At 45.9% G+C, this 14560-nt stretch overlaps 1 protein-coding gene across 1 annotated transcript in view; it reads left to right on the forward strand.

Moving 5' to 3' along the window:
- Positions 1-14560, forward strand: part of ZNF385D (zinc finger protein 385D) — a 575209-nt gene that overhangs the window by 130784 nt on the left and 429865 nt on the right. The window contains exon 2 of the mRNA XM_086942162.1: positions 2158-2309. Within this exon, the coding sequence (XP_086798288.1) occupies positions 2158-2309 (152 nt within the window). The remainder of the gene's footprint in view (positions 1-2157; positions 2310-14560) is intronic.

The following is a 14560-nucleotide window of genomic DNA, read 5'->3' on the forward strand; positions in this document are numbered from 1 at the left end:
TACACACAACTCTGCATTTATATTTTCTGTAACACTCTTCTGGACCAATGGAGTGGCACTGAGGTTGAAATGTTGGGATGTTTGCAGTGTAGTGCTGTGACAGAGTAACCTTCTGCTGAAATCTAAATCAGGCTCCTAATCATTTTATTGCATTTATGAAGATAAAAACACAGCAGAACTTTCCTGTGGATGCCTGATCTGAATAATAGGGGAGTGCAATCGAAACACCTGAGCTGGTAGGGTCTGCCCTCCCCTGCAGTGCTTCCTTTGGAACCCCTCCTCTCCACCATTCTCCATCAACTCCAAATGAACTGGGATGATTTATGGGGAGTGCCCCAAAGTTCTGATCACTCAATGCTGCTGAAATAGTGTGACTGGTCTAGCTGGCTAGTAGTATTAACACAACTGATAAGTATACTTAGCTGGTTAGTGCTAGAGATAATGTAGTACTCGGGAACCTTAAAGAAAGAGGAGAATGTTGAAATATATGCGAAGATGCAAATTCATGTTTTAAAAGTTCTTCATATTCCGTGGAATAATTACACTTGAAATCTTATTTAAAGCACTGTGTGAAAAACTGGACCAGGCCATACGTACGCTCGATTTTCCTTCTTTCTTTTTCCAGAGTGACCCTCGTCTTACCTTCCATCCTCCGCAATCCTTCTAATTCTGAGTATAGCCTCATCTCCGTCTCATGCCCGTCTGCCTCAATCCTTCTTCCTATAATTCTGCAATTGGCTGATACCTCATTCTATAGATCAGAAATTCTCTCTTTAAAATCCCCGTCCCTGTAATTTAAAATTCGCTAATCTCCACCAGCCTATCTATCCCACCAACCGTTCACCCGAACCACTTCGCCCCCACTAATGATCATACCTTTAATATAGTATATTCTGTCACTAACTAACTGGATTAAATTCATGCAATTTTTTTCTTGAGAGCATATGACTAATCGCAATAACCATTGATGAACTGCTAACCTTGGGTGCCGGAGTAGTGTGCTACTTGCTGTAAAGTGCTTCCACACCTCGTCAGGGGTGGTAAGTGCAATATCAATACAATTACAATTTTTGCAATTTATTTTTTTAATGTGTAATTTGCTTATAAAATGCTTATAGATATCTTGAGTAGTTTGAATAAGGTAGGGCATTGGCTGCAAAACATTACAATAGGCTAAATAATAACAGATAACAATACAATTTATTAGAAAAATACAATGATTTTAATCTCAGATATGAAAAAAATAGCGCCTAGGTGTCCCAAAATCTAAGAGATCATGGAAAGTGGAATGACCCTATCAGCTCAATGCGCCCCACTCTGGTACGTCCTTCAGTTCTCATCACCATTCAGAATAAAGAGAACTACCTCAAATGCTGGAGGTTTTCTAACCCTGGCTCTAGTCATTACACGAAAAGGGAACATCACCCATGTTGTTGCCAGTAGGCCGTCTTTCCAATGTCGCAACAAATCGCCCATCCTGGGAAGCACCGGGTAAACACACGTAACATTACAGAACAAGTACCTTTGATATTAATTTAGCACAAGCAATCTAGAGTGGCGGGGTTCATTATTTCTATTCGATAAGTGTGGCGTATTCAGACGATTCACTTACATCTCCCAAATACTGTAAGGACAATATCTCCCCGCTTTGGATTGGTCACCTCTGCGGCATAGGGCAGCATAAACATTTGCCGCAGTTAAGCTCCAGCATACTTTTCATGGATCTTAGCTTTACAATCTCTGACAGTTATGGCTAGCTGACACAGATAGCATGCAGGGCGTAAGACCCATCTCAGATGTGTGTTTATGGCATCAAATACCTGTATCACTTTGTTTGGCATATAACTTGCGTGGCAGCTATAATATATATGGCATACCTGGTATTTAGAAGTAACATGACCTATGTCAGTGCTTCAACATTTGACCTCAACGGCTGGTGCCAGTTTTGATGTAAATTGCATTAATTTTGTTAAAGAGCTCTATTTCTATGAGTTATATACAAGATCGACCTTTGTGGACATCCTGAAATCTAGCATGGTTCTGGTCTACGGAAGCCTGATGTGATACACTTGGCCTATGCACTATGCATAGCATCTTAAGTCAGTATGTTGCTAATGTATGAATTGACTAACCCCGCCTCCTTCTCTTACGTTGCAGGTGGTACATGTCAGAGCCCGTCTCTTCCTACCTTGGTACGGTCTCCGATGCCTACGTTGCAACCTCCATTGGATATCAAGTCCTTCTTCCCCTTTGCCCTGGATTCGGCAGCAGCGGCTGCGGCAGTCAACCTCTTCCCAAACTTCAACGTGGTGAGTCTGGAGGGATGGTCTGGTGATCCGCGATAAGCAATTTCAGATTTTGCTACAATGCCATCATCTTCAAAGTTTTTTTAAACATTATGTTAAACTGCTAATAATTACTTAAAGGTGCCCTGTGCATCATTTGATGCTCCGTAGAACATCCATGGTGAGGACTAACACGACTCCATTCTATGGTCTAACCATTGCCAACATGAAAATTGGATTGTCTGTTCCCCCAAAATGGGGAATAACTACACAGACTCAGAATTACAATGAGGTATTCTGCACAGTATTCTATTTTTCAAGGGTTTAATTCTCCAAATTGCCACCTGCTGTGAGCATGCAGCTAATGAGAGCAGTGGCTTCCTTGCTGGACAGGCGTAAGGACATGGGATAGGCTGTTAGGGTAGGGGAGGGAAAGGCAAGAAAAGTCTGGCTGTGGGGCTTCTTGCCTGCCCCGCTTGTGAAGTAAATGTGGGCAGGGACCTGGGGGCGGGGCTTAGCTGTTGTTGCACCTAAGTCATCATGTGGTTTTACCAAGGGCTACAATCAGGTCCTCAGATCCCACATTCAGAACATCCGGGTCCTTTGTGATCAGTGGGTGCAGAATTCCACACGGGAATTCCACTCAACGAACTCATAATTAAGCACCTCCAGAGGGTGACTACGCAGCAAATTGCTTCTCACACATTCATTTTCAACAAAATAATTGAAACATCTTTATTCGTTATTTTAGTTATTTTCTAGAGGAAGAATCTTGCAAATTTAATTTTTGTAAGAATTATTTTTTGCCGAAATGGGATAATTTCCCCACAAACAACTGGAAATATTACGATTTAATGAATTTGCAAAAGGATGCATTTTATTAAGCTACCTGGGCGGAATTATAATTCTCCACTTATTGTGCACCATGCATCCGCCACCATGGAAATGCGGCGCACCATGGGGCAAAAACGGCACAGATGCGTCACGCATCTGTGTCGTAAAAGTGGCCCATTGCTGGAGTTGTTTCGCAAGCGCAACGCAGCTCCAGCAATGCTCTGGGGGGCCCTATCTTGTACTTGCCAACTCGACGTTGGCGAACGCAAATGAGGAAAAAACTTTTCCGCAGCTCTGCATGCTCAGCGAAGTGCGAAGTGTGGAAAACTCTGCGAACAGAGCGAAGTTCCCCCGCCCAGGCTTACTTGTAACCTAACATTGTTTAAGGTAGGCATATTGCCCAGATAAAAAAATGTTGTCGCAAAACTATAAAATAGATTCCTCAAGGTGGTTCAGTGCTTCAGACTTTCTAAAGTGGCAATAAGGTTTAGATTAGAATAGAGATTCGTCCTCAGTTGGGTGTGCCTTTTAATTTGCATCATTGTATAAAATTGCCCTTCGGTTGTAGATCAATCCTGTGACCTTACGCACACTGCTTCAGGCGGCTGTACACACCTTGCTTTACCTGTAGAGGTATCCTGCTCCTGGAAACTCTGGGGCTTATTTATGAGCCCTTGCGTTACTTTTGGGCCGCCGGTGCGTCACTATTTGTGACGCACCAGCCGCGTAAAAAATGAGCCTTGTTGCACCATATTTACAAAGTGATGCATCTACCGAGATGTGTCACTTTGTAAACCCCTGCGCCACATTATACCTGCGCCAGGTATAATGAATGCAGGGGGGTGTTCCGACGCAAGAAAGGGTTGTAGAAGTGACGCAGTGAAATCTATAAGATTTCACAGCACCACTTTTAGGATGCAAATGTGTCAATATCTTTGCCTGCCTCATGGCAGGCGTAAGACTGGCGCAGCCACATTTCACATGGGACTTGCCCATGTGTAATGACCCATTGCTGGAGTTGCATCACTTTTTTGACACAGTCCTGCAATGCGTCATTTTTGCGCCTACAGATGTGTCAGAAATACTGACGTATCTGTAACTCCTTGCGACATGATGCGTCATACATTAAATATGACGCATGCTGTATGTCACCTGACCAATGAAGCCTATCCTACTTCATGTATTTTCCCTTCCATGACTGCCCCCTCCCAATCAATTTTTTTCCACCACCTCCAATTCTATCTAGGGATGGGTGGAATATTCCTTTCTTCCTGCGGACTTGGCAGAATTTTGGAAGCTCCACGTTACTCTTGTAACAAGGAGTTCTGACCAAATTCTGCCAGTCACTGCTTGGTAGAATTTTTTCTTGCGCAATGGTCCAAAACGGTCAGTTGGGGAGCACGAGCCAGATTTCGCGTCCTATTGCGCAATTTTGAATCACTTGGAGAACATCTGGCGAGATTTTACTAACTGGGGTGTTTGAGGGTGGTCTTGACCGTTCCAGTCGGAAGGCTGCCACTCGAACAGGTTAGTCTACTCAAGCTGCTGCAACATAGTCTGCTGTAGGCTGCTGGTGCCTGATGGGATTTATTTCTTGCAAATATGCTTCACTTGTGTCAGAGGATATAGGACTTGACAGGAGAGTTTGTGTCAATGCAGGATTATATGGAATTGGTACAATCCAATATGGACGCTTCTGCTTAGACTTGGCACATTTTGCATGGATGTCAATTGCAGCTTTCACCACTTCCGTTTTCTTTGAGCACTTCTTGTTGCTGATCGTGGGTCTTTGGTTGTGGGTTGGCTCATGGAGAGACTTCTTTGTGGGACGGTGACTGACAACTCGTTCCTATGGAAAATGTGTTGCGTGTAGGTTCCTGGCTTTTTAATTCCCAAATGTAATTCCCATAAAGTTTTTGCATAGACAGTATCTGCATTCATTCTGTAGTTTTATCCTATTTTAGAATTAGGGGCCAAATGGACAAAGGGATTTAATGGTCCTAAAGGTTCCAATTTGCAAAATCACAGCCTTTGCGACTGTAAAATTACTTTTTTGTATGTACAAAACCCAAATTGCGATTTGGTAACATGTGTGCTTAATGTGGTTAGTAGGTGATAGAGTTCCATACAACTTCCTTGCCTTCTGATTGGTGAGTTGTTTTCTGTGGTGACGTGGAAGCAGTGTTTTAAGGCCTGCTGTCCAGTCCCATGTGGGAGTAATGTAAGTTATGGGTTGTCTCTATGGTGTGCTAATAAAATATATCAATTCAGCGAAGTGACGATAAAGATAGGAGCAAGCACATCATTTTTGGTGAGGTCTGGCTCAGTCAGCTGAAAAGGCCTGCTTCTTGGAGGAGATTTGCTGCAGAAATAAAAGTGGGCATGGGTTCAGCTGCTGTTTCAAGGACTATAGACAGATTGTTTTATGGGGAGGTGTCCTTTAATTATTGGCCTAGATGGTTCAAGTGATTTCGTGCAATCTCTCTGAGTGCAATTAAGCAGAGGTCCATCATCCAGCTGTCTGTTCAGGGTGTTCTCCAAGATGGGTATTACATTACACCCCCCCCACTCTTAAAACATTAGCACTTGACACTATAGGAGATAGATTTAGGAGATGGCGAATGTTCATGTTCTTCTTGCTGATACAGCAGTCACTATGCTGAGCAGTGCCAACAAGAAAGAAAATCAGTATGCCTTAACCTTCGCCAAGCCAGAAACGCTGACACCAAGGACCACAGTGCAGGGTGTTTGAAGACCACAAGGCTGTTCCCCAGCACTGTGCGGCTCGATGTGTCGGAGGGCCAGTGCTTAATTTGAGCTGGTGCTCAGCACCGGCACTTGTCAACACCGGCACTTATGACAGCTTCCAAATGGTGGCGGTGTTTGTATAATTTAGAGATAAGCAGAACAACAGCTGTTTATTAATTCAATCTGCATTAAATACATCTGACTGCTACTATCCAAGCCATTCTTACTGGTGGGCCTCAAGTAATCTGAACTGTCACACTTGTAGGAGTGTGATGGTTCGAAGTTGTGCAGGTATTGTCAGTGGTAGCACTGACACAGCCAATGGGTATGGCAAGCTGCAGTAGCCTCCCAACAAGGGCCCTGGGATGTACTTTTTTTTTACAAATTAAGCACTGCTTCAGGCCCAGCACTTCTATAGAGTGAGGTAAAACAGCAGCTTTAGACACCCCCAGTGGTGGTGCCAAATTACAAAAAAGATGCAAAATGGTCTTTTATCCAAGTATGGTGAGCACTTCCTAGGCAAAATGCTATTTTATCAGGAACACTAAAAATCCACAAACAGATTCTGTTAGCATATGGTTGTTTGGAAAACTTGTGTGTAGGATGCAGAGAGAAAATATGCCCTTGCATCTCCAGCTGTTTTTCCATTCTTTGTCAGGATTTAGGCGTGGCGACAGGCCCACGGAGCCTGACAGTGCTGGAGAATGGTCTCATGGAAGCTTAGCCTAGCGGGAACACTGGACCGCTAACCTTCAGCAAACTCACATGCACTCACTTATTGGGTTAGGGCTATTTCAGGCTTAAGTAGTGTTGAGCCCTGTTTAGACTCCTGAGGGACTTGCATGGTTGCAGTGGCTTTTCTGATGCTAGTTATGATTCACATCTGTTTTGCGTTCCTCACTGTTTATCTTTTCCCTCCCAGTTCCCATAGTTCTACTTAGTCCCTTCCTTACTTTGTCCTGTTGGTTGTTCTGTCTCTTGTCCCATTTGTTTAGTAGACTCTTAACAGTGTGTGTTCAGCAGCGTCCTGGGGTCTTTGCCAGGTTTCTGGGCAGCCCGTAGCTCATCATAGCAGCATCCACATGTAAGCCATGTTTTAAGTGTTAATTCTTCTTCAAGGCTCAATCAATCAATAATTCAATCAATCAATCAATCAATCAATCAATCAGGGGTTTGTAAAGCGTGCTACTCATGTGTGAGGGTCTCAAGGCCCTGCAGGGGTGGGGGGTGGCGGCTCCAGACCAGTCAAAGAGTCAGGTCTTGAGGTCCTTCCTGAATGTGTGCAGGGTCAGGGAGCGTCTGATGTTCACAGGGAGCGCGTTCCAGGTCTAGGCTTCTATGTAGAAGAAGGCTCTCCCGCCAGTTCTGTTCCTGCAGATGCAGGGGACCTTTGCCAGTGCGAGGTCGGTGGAGCGGAGGTTCCTCTTGGGTACTTTGAAGGATATTCTCTTGTTGAGGTATTTGGGTCCGATCTTGTGGAGGGCTTTGTAGGCGTTGGTGAGGAGTTTGAAGGTGACCCTCTTCTTGACGGGCAGCCAGTGCAGGCCTCGTAGGTGTTGGGGCATGTGTTCATGACGTGGTGTCCCAAGGACGAGTCTGGCTGCAGTGTTCTGGATGGTTTGGTGTTTGTGTATAAGAAGACTCATCTGGTATTGCCTACCGACTGTCTATCTTCCATCTGGTCAGATCTACCTATTTCTAGGGGTGGGCATATTTTGCAGTAGAGTAATTACACAAACTTTTAGCAAAATACTGCATGGTTACATGGAATTATGTGAGGAACGTAACCCTGCATGTAGCACCTATTTCTTAGCACAAAATGCGCTCTTGCATCAAAACGGACCTGAGGATTTATTACGCGCTAAGAAAGTAGCACTTAATGCAACAGAATCTGAGCAGCCGCGGCCAGCAGTCACTTGTGCTTGCTAAGTACATTGCTCCTGTGCTCCCACAGTAGGATTTTTGTGCCAAATTACTCCCAATTGCACAAACTTGAGTAATTGCATAATTTATTGCAATTTTCTGTCAAAAGAATAACACGAAATTAGGATGAATACTCAGGCGTGATTAAAATTTCACTTGGGCATGCCTATTTTTAGCATCAAGACAGAGTGATTCCATCAAATGAAACAGCAGAATCCCAGACGAGTGGCACTAGTATTTCTTCTGATGTGGGCAGGGAACAGATCAAGATATCGCTCCCGACTGGAGGGAGCAGCATAAATAGTTGCTACCGGACTCCGAAAGTGAGTAATGAAGCCATCGGTATGAAGTCGGATTTAGGGTGGAATATGGTATCTCCTTTTCTCTCTTCTGCATCAGTTCTTCCACCAAAGAAACCCTCAGTGTGATGTTCCTAAAGACCTCTGAAAACTCCTGTTTAAGTTTGAAACTATCCAGTGTGTTAGTGAATGAATGAATGAAATGAATGAAAATACACTTGGTATAGCGCATGGCTACCCTAGGGCATCCCAGCGCTTTGACCCAGGTAACATCATCATCACTCATCGGAAAAGAAAGGTTTTTAGTTGTTTCCGGAACATGAGATGGTTCGGTAGGAGTCGAATGCTCTCAGGAAGGTTATTCCAGAATTTGGCCGCTTGCAAGGAAAACCGCCGACCCCCCGTACGGGATCTCTTGATCCTAGGGACTGTCAGAAGATTGAGTTCACTGGACCTAAGGGTTCTGGAGGGTCGGTATGGGCAGAAGAGAGGGCAAAGAATATCTGGACCGTTGTTTGTGATGGATTTATGGACCATACACATGGCCTTAAAACCTATCCTCTCTTGAATCGGAAGCCAGTGAAGAGCATGCAGAGCAGGCTTAACCGAGCTGTGTCTGGGGACTTTGACCAGAAGTCGAGCACCGCAGTTCTGGACTGACTGCAGAATTTTGATAGTGCCTAACGGTGCGCCAAGATAAAGTGCATTGGAGTAATCCAATCTAGAGATGATCAAGGACTGCACCAGGAGCCGTCTGGAATCAGAAGGAAGGAGGTTGAGAACCTTCCTTAATGTCCTAATCAAGCCAAAGCATGTTGCAGCTACCTTTTTTTGCCTGCACTTGAAAGCCGAGAGAGGGATCAAGCCAGATTCCCAAACTCTTGATTTGTTTCTTTGGGGTCGGAGGGGGACCCAGGCAGCTCGGCCACCATGGATTAAGGTTCAGAGGAGCCTTGTAACCCAAGATCATGATCTCGGTTTTAGTCCCATTTAGTTTCAAAAATGATGCTTCCATCCATTCACAGACCTTAGTGAGACAGGGGGACAGATTGTTTGTTCCAGGGGTCCCGTCTTCAGAGCTAGTGAGTGAGACCACCAACTGGGTGTCATCGGCGTAGGTAACCACTTTTATTCCCCAGGGAAGCACCAGCTCAGCCAAGGGCCTCATATAGATATTAAATAATGTGGGGCTTAATGAGGATCCCATGGGAACGCCGTAGTGAAGGGGGAACTGTCTTGAGGTATACTCCCCTTCAAAGACAGAGAATGATCTTTCTGCTAGGAAGGATTGAAGCCATTTAAGGGCAACCCCGGAAACGCCAGCCTCGCCGAGGCGGCTGATCAACAGGGAGTGGCTGACCGTATCGAAGGCTGCGCTGAGGTCCAAAAGGACCACCGCAGCGCAGCCTCCGGCATCTACAATCTTCCTCGCTTCCTCCACTACCACCACCAGGGCGGTCTCAGTGCCCTGTTTTGTTCTAAAGCCAGTTTGAGTAGGGTGAAGTACAGCCTCGTTCTCGATAAAGGCGGATAAGGCAAGATTGACATGCTTTTCTGTGATTTTACTAATCCCTGGCAACAGGGAGATAGGGCGGTAGTTTGACCAGTCATCAGGGTCGAGATTGGCTTTTTTTAAAAAGAGCTTTAACTCTGGCCTGTTTCCACAGTGGGGGAACCACTCCAGTGGAAAGGGAGGAGTTGATTACATCCTTTATAATAGGTACTACCACCTCAGAAACTTGTTTTAGGGCAGAGGGCGGAGCAATGTCCGCAGGAGAGCCTGATTTCAGATTCTGCAGAAGTTTTTCTACTGTGGAATGATCTATCAAGGGCAGAACATCCAGAGTAGGTGAGGAGATCAATCGAGTGGTGAGCTCAATGGAGTGTCTGAGATCATTTGTAGCTTCCTTCGCCCAGAAGGAGGAGTAGATGGTAGCAACCTTTGAGCTAAAAAAATTGGCTAACTCCTCGCACCGTTTTAGGGGATCGGCCGCTTCATTCAAGGGACAAGGCGGAGTTACCAGAGACTTGAAGATTTTGTACATTTCCCTAGGGGAGTTAGCGCTTTTAGATATCTCAAGCTGGTAATAAGAGGCTTGGGCTAATTTTAGTTGGGTCTTATAGTTCCTAAGAGTAGCTCTGTATTCCGCTTTATCCTCTGGGGTGAAGTTCTTTCTCCACTTCCTCTCTAGCCTCTTACAGTTCCGTTTGAGACATTTCAGTTCTGCAGTATACCAGTGCATTTTATTGGAACCTCCACGGTGCACTATTTTTTGTTTAGGGAGAGTGAGGTCAAGAGAGGACTCTAGCCACTTATTAAAGGAACTGTAAGCTTTAATCGGATTATCCTTCTTAATTAACGGAATGGAGTCTTTTAAAACAGTTGTTAACTTTGACACAGGCAGTTTTGACCAAGTCCGACCAGTCTTGTCTGTAGTTGTAAAAGGATGGACAGCATCCATGGGCGTCCATGCAAATGATAGAAGTGCGTGGTCTGACCATGGGATAGGTAGCGACTCCTTCCACTGCATGTCAGTGAGATTGGTGTAGAAATGGTCAATCAGATGGCCAGCAGAGTGAGTGGCTCCCTCCACAATTTGTTTCAATGCTAAGTGGGAACATTATTCAGTCCCTTATTAAGCAATCTCTCCTGTGGTTCAGTCAGTGGGATATCCATCAGGTTCACGACTAAGCTCACTCCCTGCTGGTCCCGGGTCAGTTATGCTGTGACATGCTCCTTGTCACCCTTTGGTTCAAGTCCTCCCACTGCACTCCTTGTACCCTCTCTGTGTGCCCCTGCCTCTCCCTCTGTGGCTTCCTAAAAAAAGGTTGGGCATTAGGAGGTATTGCGGATTGTGGGGCCCTTGCATCTTGGGAATGGTTGATGCATTGAGGGCCAGCCAAAGGCCTGTCCTGGAAAGCTTGGGTACATTGGGTTAAATGTTGGGCATGGTCCTTGATAGTAACCTCTGCCTCTTCCTCTCCTTCGTGGTTTATTCTTATAGTCGCTTCCATCGCTACTGGAGCACATCGTATCCACATTCCTTCTTCCACCCTGCGGTCCCTTCGTCATCTCCTCAATCTTTCTCTGGATATACTCCTCTGTAGTGTAAGGATACACCTTCTCTTTTGATTTTTTTATCAAATCATTCTGTAGTTTGTTAATTTTGGACTGCATGAGGTAGTCCTTAAATTCGCCTAATTCACTGTTTGTTTCTTCTAATTTTCTCTTATATGTTGCTAGCACAATGATTGCTTTTAAACCTTACTCACTGGCTTGTGTCTGTATGTACAGGGTGTCTGCTATCCTCTTGGCTGTGGTGATAATAAGGATCAGCCTATCCCTTGTACACTACTTCCAGGCTATAAGAGCCCAGTCCTTCCTAAATACAGTGTTTTCCAAGAAGATCAAATGTTCATTGTTAACTATTAACCCCTTCGTTGCTGGGGTTAATCCCCTGCTGTGCTGGGGGGGGAGGGGGGCACCCACAGCGCCCCCATGCTCATGACGAGCTGAGCTCGTCAGGAGCTACGGCGCTCCTGTGCTCATGACGAGCTCAGCTCGCCACAGGTGTATTGCCTCCCGTGGAACGCTCAGCACAGCGGGGGAATTCTCCCCGCACCTGAGCGTTCCGCTGGCCATGACGAGCTGAGCTCGTCATGAGCACCGGAGCGCTGTGGCTCATGACGAGCTCAGCTCGCCATGAGCATTCAAGGAGTTAAACCTCGTGGTGCTGCGTTTGCCCAGAGGTACTCTGTTAGAATTGCCCCATGTAAGATTGCTTTAACATGTGATTTTTTTTAGTTCCATCAAAGTATCCCACCCTTCACCCTGGGTCAGGACCTGCTTGATGGTGGTTTCTCCGAGTAATGATGTGCCAGATAGGATCTGTCTTACAGCGTCCTCCCCGCGGGCTAGGCCCTGTTGTTCTGACATGTTCAAATAGAATCTGGGTGGAAGTGCCAACCACATAAGTTCACAAATGACTCCAGTAAAAGTGAACCACAACCCCTACGACTTGGCAGCCGTACTAATAAGAACCACACACAGAAGAGGGGGAGGGGACCTCCTACTTCGACCTCCTCTACGTTTGACAAGTCACACACTGAGAAGTAGGGGAAGATAAATCCCTTTTAAGAGAGGTACAATGGGCAAGTAAAAATATTTGACAAGCATTTACAATGCAACGGTCTCGCCTTTGCAAAAGTTAGAGCTATTGGCATTGTAAATGACAACTTTTTTATTTATGTGTTGGTTTTGAAAACAGATAAATAAATGACATTGCCATTTACAATGGCAATAGCTGAGCATTGATGTGCGCGCGCTCACACTGCTCACTTCTCACTAGAAGTTACGGCATGAGGTCATGCCAGGTGAGCGTTGTAGGGGAAGGGGAATCCTTTAAAGAGAGTCATTTTCTCTCTGGAATATTTCTAGTACCCCGTGGCCTCCTGAACCCTAGCTTCACTGGGTGGCATTGCTGAAGCTTATGGTCAGCTGCCCAGGTCACTACCTTTCTACAACTTGGTACTTGCCAGAATACACACTAGGAGGACAGACCAGGCCAGCAGAGGCAACATGCTTCACCTGTAGGGTCCTTCCTGGTCCACACTCTAACCCTTGGACTGAATAGTTTTTAAACCCACACCTTGTCTGGTGCACCACAACAAAGCAATTATAGTGCCCATAGGCAGGTTTTATGCTTTTACAAAACAGGACATTATTATAAAGTAAATCAAGAAATCACAAGCACTGGTGGTCGACCCAGCAGTGGTGCCTGGTTCTAGGCACTGTGAGGACCCAGCACCTTCTCGCATGATAGACATCTACTGAGGATGCTAGACATAGGCCTGGGGTAACCCACACCCCGCCAACCTTCTTTCTGCCACTCTACATGCGTTGGTCACTCAAAGAAATCAACAGCAATCTCAGTAGCACCGCACACTATTGGGGTTGTGGTTGCAAACCTCTTCCGAGGGACACTTCAGGCTCAGGGTGTTGTAGTGGTAATCCCTCATCAAAGAGCCCCTGGCAGCTCTGAATGTCATAGAAACAGCTCCTCGTTGTAGGATGCCTGAAAAGCTTGGGTGTGGTGAGGAGCAACCCTACCTCGCAGCGTGCTGTAAAAAGCAGTCCACGTTCCCTGGGGGCTATACAGCGCATGAAGGATTTAGCACAATCCCTTATCAGTTGGACACGCAGGGCTTTAAGTGGGCCGGGTCCTGCTGATGCTCAGCCCCGGAAGGGCTCTCCATTTTTACTCTCAGCCGATGGATCAAAAAAAATGTCTTAAATCTGCTTTAGTACCACTACTTAAAGCCTTTGATGTAACTTCAAAGAGGCTCGTTTCAGTTCTTTGAGTTTCACCATTTCAGAACTGAAGCATTTTCAATATTATATACAACAAAGCCATAGCTGTTGCTTATTTATTTTATGCAACAATCATTGGCAAAGTTAATAGTCCTGGCTTGTTGTAGTTATAATGTTACTTGATGTATCCATATTTCTGGATGCAATGACAGAAACAGCAAAATACCAGTCGGGCTGCAAACTATGCTAAGCACAGATTTTTTAGCTTAGGTGTTTTTAAGCCACGCCCTCATTTACATTGGCTACGCCCATTCGAGTTACCCCTCAGTTTTTGCATCCCACTTAAAGCCCTGCGGACACTGCAAGCTATAGGCACTGTGAGTGTTGCAAACCCTCCTCTCTGTGGCACTGCACCCTCCGTTCCTGGTGTAGTGGTGATGGGCACGGGGCCCTTATCCGAGGAGCATAACACAGCTCTTGGGTTTTAGAAATATTACCTTCTCTCACAAAATCCGCAAAATCCGGAAGCTGCAGGAGATAGATCTCCTCCCAGCAGCAAGAGAACTTACAGCAGCAAGAGCGGTGAAATAAGCCAGAGCGGTGACAGCAGCCAGAGCAGTGACAGCAGCCATCAATGGGAGCAGTAGGGGCAATCCCACCTGCCAGGAACCCTGCACAGCGCTGGATTTCGTAGGGCATTCCCTCTTGTGGGGGACATCGACCAGCGGTGGGTGATGCACACAGTGCCTCTAACCCCACCAATGATGCTGACATAAAACAGGGAGCCTGCCCCGCTCTTTTACCCTTCCCCGCTTTACACTACAGCAGAAGGTGGCCAGTACTGCCAGAAAAAAAACTTGTAAGGCTATATTTGGGGAAAAATAGAAATCCGGGAATAAACAGGATCACGAATTCCGCTTCAGACATATTACTAGCCCCACCCTCAAATAAATAACCCAGGATATGTAATCTGGCCAGGCGTGCTGCGATCAGGGGGGTCGTGCGCCCAGAGAGCTGAGAGAAGGGTGTCTATGGCGAATAATCCTGCAATGTAGCACTTGGAAAATCAGAGCAGGCATCTGGCGTCAGGGCGGGCCCTGCGTTCACGCACACGACGGAAATGCACCTTGCACGCGCACCAAGGGATGCAGAGACACAAG

This window comes from Lissotriton vulgaris, chromosome 10 (assembly GCF_964263255.1).
Source record: "Lissotriton vulgaris chromosome 10, aLisVul1.2, whole genome shotgun sequence".
NCBI classification, from domain to species: Eukaryota; Metazoa; Chordata; class Amphibia; order Caudata; family Salamandridae; genus Lissotriton; species Lissotriton vulgaris.